Source organism: Cynoglossus semilaevis, chromosome Z, assembly GCF_000523025.1.
Source record: "Cynoglossus semilaevis isolate Cse_v1.0 chromosome Z, Cse_v1.0, whole genome shotgun sequence".
NCBI classification, from domain to species: domain Eukaryota; kingdom Metazoa; phylum Chordata; class Actinopteri; order Pleuronectiformes; family Cynoglossidae; genus Cynoglossus; species Cynoglossus semilaevis.
Genome location: NC_024328.1, coordinates 8,655,705 through 8,663,279, shown reverse-complemented (window position 1 = coordinate 8,663,279; position 7,575 = coordinate 8,655,705). Strand labels below are relative to the sequence as shown.

At 42.1% G+C, this 7,575-nt stretch overlaps 1 protein-coding gene across 1 annotated transcript in view; it reads left to right on the top strand.

Moving 5' to 3' along the window:
• dapk1 (death-associated protein kinase 1) overlaps nt 1–7,575 on the top strand; it is a 67,199-nt gene that overhangs the window by 43,894 nt on the left and 15,730 nt on the right. The window contains exons 13-18 of the mRNA XM_008336179.3: nt 373–471; nt 1,621–1,719; nt 2,859–2,957; nt 3,384–3,581; nt 4,256–4,453; nt 6,117–6,215. Coding sequence (XP_008334401.1) covers nt 373–471; nt 1,621–1,719; nt 2,859–2,957; nt 3,384–3,581; nt 4,256–4,453; nt 6,117–6,215 — 792 coding nt within the window. The remainder of the gene's footprint in view (nt 1–372; nt 472–1,620; nt 1,720–2,858; nt 2,958–3,383; nt 3,582–4,255; nt 4,454–6,116; nt 6,216–7,575) is intronic.

Here is a 7,575-nt window from a genome sequence, read left to right as displayed (position 1 = left end):
TACTTTTATTTTTAAATACAGAAATATTTTGTCTTTTTTTAATCATAATAACCTGTTAATGACAATTATGATGAATAAGTCGCTGTAGTTTGGGTTGAGCTCACACCTACAGGCTGCATGTATCATCTGTAATAGACCGACTACTAATTTATTGAAATCCAACCAAATGAATTATCAATACTTGGTATCTGGACTTTATATCCGCATGTACCAAAAATGGAAATACTCTTTCTTATATTTGTTTTCATGAATTTTGGAAAACTAGAAAAACTAATGCTGTTCTCTCCATATAGATCCAGGTTAGTACCTGTCGTCCAACTCGTGCCCGTTTGTGTAGGTGACTTCACACTGTTACTGTGTTTGTTCTTTCAGCATGGCACTCCTCCGCTGCTGATTGCGGCCGGTTGTGGCAACATTCAAATCATTGAGGTGCTGATGAGGAAAGGTGCAGAGATCCAGGCCCAGGACAAGGTGAGGACTAGTCTGTTTTGTTGTGATCATCGACTCTTAGATTTTGCCTTTTTAATAGACCCCCATTGAAGGCGTAACGGCTGCAGAAGCGAAGGCTGTAGGATGTGATTAAGACAGAGCCCATCAGTACTATAAATAGATGCACAGATGAACCCAGCGCCCTTAGCTGTCTTCGCTGCACATCCACGAAACAGGGTACTGAAGATACCAAATACTGAAGTATTTGGTATCTTCATAGATTATATTGGCAAAAATCCAAAGGTTATACAAAGCAGGTACAATTTCATCTGTTCTGTAGATTAGATTAGCTGTGATTAGATTAGACTTTATTGATCCAACACTGGAGATATTGACATGCTGCAGCAACAACAGGACAGAGGTAGAATAATAAACAATAACACGATAAAACAACATCTTTTAAATTAAAATACTATACATTTTAAACAAGGGAAAATTGCTGAGATCTGTATTATTGCAGCATTTATTGTTTAGTTCAGTGTTTCCCAATCTTTTTTTAACCACGGCACATGTATATCATCAGGAAAAAAAACCCACACAAAAAGTACATGTAATAAAATATAATAATTATACTGTTTAGTTGAACACAATGCTGATATACTGGCAGGAATTGAAGAAAGTCACTCACAAAGATCTTCTTCAACAGCTCTAATTTATTAATTTGATTGATTGATGATTTTTTTGTTTTTGTTTTCATAGCCATCTGCTGCCACCTAGTAGAAGAGGATTTAACTGTTCTGCCTTCCATGCTTTGACGAGCAAAGAAAAATTATATGCAGTAAATAAATAATAGTTTTCAGACCAGTTAAGTAAAATTGGGTAATTTTCCAGGGCACACCTAATGATCTCCCACAGCACACTGTGCCACAGCTCAGTGGTTGGGAATCACTGGTCTAGTTAATGCCCAGAAATGGAATATAAAACTATTAGCTCGTTGTCAGCAGCTTTTGAATGTTGCGAGTTAACAGGTTACCAAAGTACAGCCAATTATTTGGAGAGAACATGTACTTTAGTGTGTTAGACTGACATGTGGGTGTTATCTACTGTAGCTGCAGACACATTCCCAGTGAGCTTTCAATTTTCCAGAAGTTGATGATAAATCCTGGAATTTTCCCCCCTCTTATCCTTCAGAGCGGTGCCAACGCTATCTACTACGCGGCCAGACACGGCCACGTGGAGACCCTGAAATTCCTCCACGAGAAGAAGTGTCCTCTGGACGTACAAGATAAGGTGAAGTTTTACTCTCACGTCCTGTCAGCGCACACACATCCCTGCTCAGAGTTAGCACGCTCTTAGCGATTAAGGGTTGTTCATTGACTCCTGCCTCATTAAAAGCTCTTGATAAATATTAGCCAGGCTCTCCAAAGTGAGTTAAACGCACACATAAACACTCAGACACGCACACTCACAAGGTGGCACTCAGCCAGGCGGCACCTGGAGAGGAAGAAGCAGTGACTTTGGCGCTTTATCAGCTTATTTGCCGTTGCCATAGAAACAGGTCCTGCTGAGAAATATGGGTGGTGTGAACGTGTGGGTGTTATGCTTTTAATGCTAGTTTGATGGTCTCCTCCATCACGGCTTACACGGAACACCAAATCCCAAAAGCATTTTTTTTTCTTTTTAGATTCTTCAATTGTTTGGCTTGAGAGAAAGTCATGTCTGTCTTTTTCTGAGCCAGTCGGCATCCCGAGGTATTTTCCAGATTATAGGTCAGCTTGTGTCTAGGAAACATAAGTTTAGTTTTACTTTTGTTTCACATTTAAAGCCAGGAAAGGGCAGACTGTGGTCCGCAGACTGGAGGCAGTCCATTTGACTGTAGACAATGTAGCCCAAACTGTGTAACAAAATTGTTCAAATTATACAACAACATTATATTACCTTTGTCTAGTTATAGTGACTATCATTTTACCTGTTTTGCATATTTGTAGGAGCAGATGGACAAACTGTGGCTTGCAGGCTGGATGCAGTCCATTTGACTCTCCAGTCTGGCCCTTCCAATTTCCTTTTTTTTTTTTTTTTCAAAAAAATGATCTTAAGAAAACTTTCTTATTCTAAAATAAATGGAAGATATTTGTATTCCTTGCATTTCCCGACCAGCAGTGAAAAATATGAAGTGGTGTTATTTCTAGTCAGCTCCATGGCTGACTGGAAGCCATAATGTAAGATGCTGATCAATCAAGGTCTGAGTCTGCAGGACAAGGTGAAGTGTTTGAAAAGCAGGAAAAAGCCATGAGGTAGCAGGAAGTGTTCAACGGCCGCTCCTTCGTATTTCCCAGCAGTAAACATATTTAGGTCCGTTAAGAACATTTTCAAAAGTGGATTTTTGAAATGAAGTCAATATAACGTTTTACTAAATTTTTCCCCTGCAGTGTGGAGAGACGGCGCTTCACGTGGCGGCCCGTTACGGTAACGTGGACGTGGTGAACTATCTGTGCAGCATCAGGGCCAACCCAGACGTGCCTGACAGGGTACAGTGCACGCTATCATTTTATCCATGTTCGGTACAACAAACCAATGTTATCTGTGTGACACAGTAAATTGACCTAAAAATAGATATTCTCACCAAACAAATGAAATAAAATTACATATCAGTGAATTTTCCTACTGTGACACAAGTAAAAATACTAAATTAATTTGACCTGCTTTTGCCCCCCTGTATTTACTATGTGTCACTCAAGGGCGCCCCCACCCCTGAAAACAAACCTTTGAGATTATAACATATTTTTTATAACTCTTTGACTTATCCTGGTATTTATACCATATGAAAAATGCTAATAAGTTCAACGACAACTTACACAAATCGTTTATAAAAATTCAACCAAACCATAATCAAAACCATTCACTTTCACCGTGCGTAGCAGGATTCACCCTTTGCTTCATGTCTTCGTCTCCAGGAACATGAGACACCGTTGCACTGTGCTGCCTGGCACGGATACTCGGCCGTGGCCCGAGCCCTCTGCCAGGTCGGCTGCCACGTGGATGTGAAGAACCGTGAAGGTGAGAGTCCTCTGCTGACGGCGTCTGCTCGAGGGTTTGTTGACATCGTGGAGTGTCTGCTGGATCACAAGGCTAACATAGAAGCCACAGACAAGGTAATGCACAGCAATGTAGTTACAGCAATGTTGATTTGGCAGTAACTTTCTTTACTAAATTTTACAACTGTATTTAAAATAAGTTATTTTAAAAAATATTACATTTCTTATCATTTTTTAAAATTAAAAAATAAATTTTAAAAATCACAAAATTTGTGCTAATGTTAAAAATACACAAGCTCCATGAACACATTTAAACACAAACACATTTACTTTTAACCAGTCATATTTAAAACCAGAAATTGTGGTCCAAACTGTGGTCTGCAGGCTGGATACAGTCCATTTGACTGTAAATAATTTGGGCCAAACTGTCTACAAAAATTTTCAAATTATATTAAAAAAAATTACATTAACTTCTAAGATAATAAGACAGGGTATTCAACTTTTAAAAATCTAATTTTTTTTTTAAAAAATCACAAAATTCGAGGTAATGTTAAAAATACACGAGCTCCATGAACACAATTAAACGCATTTATATATAACACATTTTGTTATTTTCCTGCAGGTCAACATCAGCATCTTCATAGATTAGTTTAGATTTTGGCTTTAGGCTTGTGAATAAAAATCTGAAATCTGAAAAATAAATCTGCACAAAAAGTTCATAATAGAACTTGATTGATGGAGGATGGATCTTTAATGTACATACATGACGTATGGTGTGTGTGTGTTTCCAGGACGGCCACTCTGCCCTCCATCTGGCTGTACGGAGGTGTCAAGTTGAAGTCGTCCACTGTCTCCTCAGACGTTGTTGCTGCGTGGACCATCAAGATCGCCACGGTAACTCACCCCTGCACATCGCCTGTAAGGACGGAAACCTCCCCATCGTCATGGCGATCTGCAACGCCAAAGCCAGCCTGGACCTGGCCAACAAGGTGAACAGAACAACACACCCCAAGTTGTATTTGAGTCACGGCAGAGAAAAGAAAAAACAAAGTGCTCTCCTGCTTTCAGTGTGGCTGGATGTATTGAGTTCTGATTGACTCTATCTGTGCTCCTGTTGTAAAATTGTATTTATAGTGGCCTCTGCTGGCAGTGTAGCGTCTCAAATACATGATATGCAGTTTGATTCCAAAGACACATCTTCCCACACACATTTCTACTCCGACGTTTTTATTTCGACACACTCTATTTTAATGGATTTAGTGATGGGATTACTTTTTTTTACACACACGAATATTTCTTCTCGCACAATTCAGACAGGGGGCGTACATCAGCAGACGACAGCAGCACTACCAGAAGTCATGTTTGCCTTTCTTCATCTGGCTTTAAAAAAACGTCATCAATCACCTCTGAGTCTAGATGTCAAAGATTTTTCTTGGCATAATTAAAATCCACTGTGTTTTATTTTATTATTTTTTTTAATCGTTATTCAAACCGGATCAGTTCTTTCTTTGTTTGACCATAATGTGACAGATGGAAAGTGGTGAAATTCCAGCGTCAAAGGATACAATTTTCAGCATTTGGAATGATTTTCTTTGTCTCCCTGCCATTAATAAAGGTTATATTTCAGTGTGTTTGCAGCGAGACAGGAGAATGTTGTGGTAAACACTCATTATTGGAGCTATTGCTGTTTTAATGTGTGCTGTGGGCATACTGACTTCCTGCTTCAGTCAGTCAGTCGGGGTGATTAAAAGCCGAGCAGACACTCTGGTGTGACGACGCCTCGTAGCCAATCAAACAGCTGAATGCAGAAATTATGGGTTTTATGGGACAGGGGAGGAAAAAGAGCCATTTTATCGACATCACTGTTGTGGCTTTGTCGTTGTATCAACGCTGAACAACTTAAAGAGGAAGTGATGATATTGAAATTTTAAAATCAGAGAATTAAATTTACATTCTCTAAGTATTCTGTCCTTTTTTTTGTCCTTTTTTACACCGTCCTCTCCAGGACTGGACCTAGACTTTTTAGTGCCTGTTTTTTTTTCGAGTGTTTAGTTTTTACTTTCGACGCAGCGCACCATGAGAGGGCGCCAGACCAGAATGTACAATACTGCTATCATTTCATATTTTTCTTCTTAGATGGAGTGTTCGTGTGAAATGTTTTAGCATTTTCGATGCCATCTTTTGGGTAAACGTGGGTATGGCAGGGAAATGTGGAAGAATAATGATAATATAAATCATTTATATAATTTGGAAAAGCTTGATGGGCCGGATTAAAAGATAAACGGGCCGCATCCGGCCCCCGGGCCGTAGTGTGCCCATGCCTGGACTAGCAGCTGTGGCTCCCTCCAACAGATGACGCCCTCTTTGTCTGACTACAAAGACAACCTCTGCCCCTCTCTACACAGATTTATTTGTCAAACCAGTGTTAATTTACTCTCTGACATTTTTAGATGAAGAGATAGATGTATATGTGCTTACAGGTATATCTTTGTACTTCACTAAAATAGTTCATCTGGCAACCTTGAACTGCTGAAAACCCAGAGAACGGTTTTGAATTAGCTCATACTCTGAGCTGTAAACAATGACAAATAACGCATCATTCTCTTCTTCTTTTGATGAACTGAAACTCTACCCCTTTCCTCCCTCCCCCAGTATGGCAGAACCCCCCTCCACCTGGCTGCTAACAACGGGAGTCTGGAGGTGGTCCGTCATCTCTGTCTGTCCGGCGCCAGCATTGATGTCGTCACAAACGTGAGTCCGTGCACAGTCACTTACCTACACTTGATAATAGCACCGATGCTAATGCTAGTGTGGTCAGCCCGTTAGCTTATACCAGAGAACAGCAGCGTGAACATATTTAGATGTATGTGTATGTATAGAGACATACAAATATATATACACATATTTATACAGACATACAGTACATACAGTATATTTACATATGTATTTATGTATGTATATCCATCCATCTATCCATCATCAACCGCTTATCCGGGGCCGGGTCGTGGGGGCAACAGTCTGAGCAGGGACACCCAGACTTCCCTGTCCCCTGACACTTCCTCTTCTGGGGGGACCCCAAGGCGTTCCCAGGCCAGCCGAGCGACGTAGTTCAGGATCTCGTTCTTTCGGTCATGACCCAGAGCTCATGACCATAGGTGAGGGTAGGAACGTAGATTGACCGGTAAATTGAGAGCTTTGCCTTTCGGCTCAGCTCCTTCTTCACCACAACGGACCGATACAGCGACCGCATTACTGCGGCCGCTGCACCGATCTGCCTGTCAATCTCACGCTCCATCCTACCCTCACTCGTGAACAAGACCCCAAGATATTTAAACTCCTCCACCTGAGGCAGGACTTCCTCCCCAACCCAGAGGGTGCATACCACCTTTTTCCGGTCGAGAACCATGGCCTCGGACTTAGAGGTGCTAATTCTCATCCCAGCTGCTTTACACTCTACTGCAAACTGCCCCAGTGCAGGCTGCAGGTCCTGGCTCGAAGAAGCCAACAAGACCACATCATCCGCAAAAAGCAGAGATGAAATCCGGTGGCTCCCAAACTGGACCCCACCGGACACCTGGCTGCGCCTAGAAATTCTGTCCATAAAGATACTGAACAGAACCGGCGACAAAGGGCAGCCCTGCCGTAGTCCCACATGCACCGGGAACAGGTCCGACTTACTGCCGGCAATGCGAACCAAGCTCCTACTCCGATCGTACAGGGACTGGACAGCCCTTAAAAGAGAGCCCCCAACCCCATACTCTCGAAGCACCCCCCACAGGATACCACGAGGGACACGATCGAAAGCCTTTTCCAAGTCCACAAAACACATGTGGACCGGTTGGGCAAACTCCCATGAACCCTCAAGCACCCTCTGAAGGGTATAGAGCTGGTCCAGTGTTCCACGACCAGGACGAAAACCGCATTGTTCCTCTTGAATCCGAGGTTCGACTATCGGCCGGATTTTCCTCTCCAGTACTCTGGAATAGACTTTTCCCGGGAGGCTGAGGAGTGTGATCCCCCGATAGTTGGAACACACCCTCCGGTCCCCTTTTTTGAAAAGAGGTACCACCACCCCGGTCTGCCAGTCCAGAGGTACTGTCCCCGACTGCCA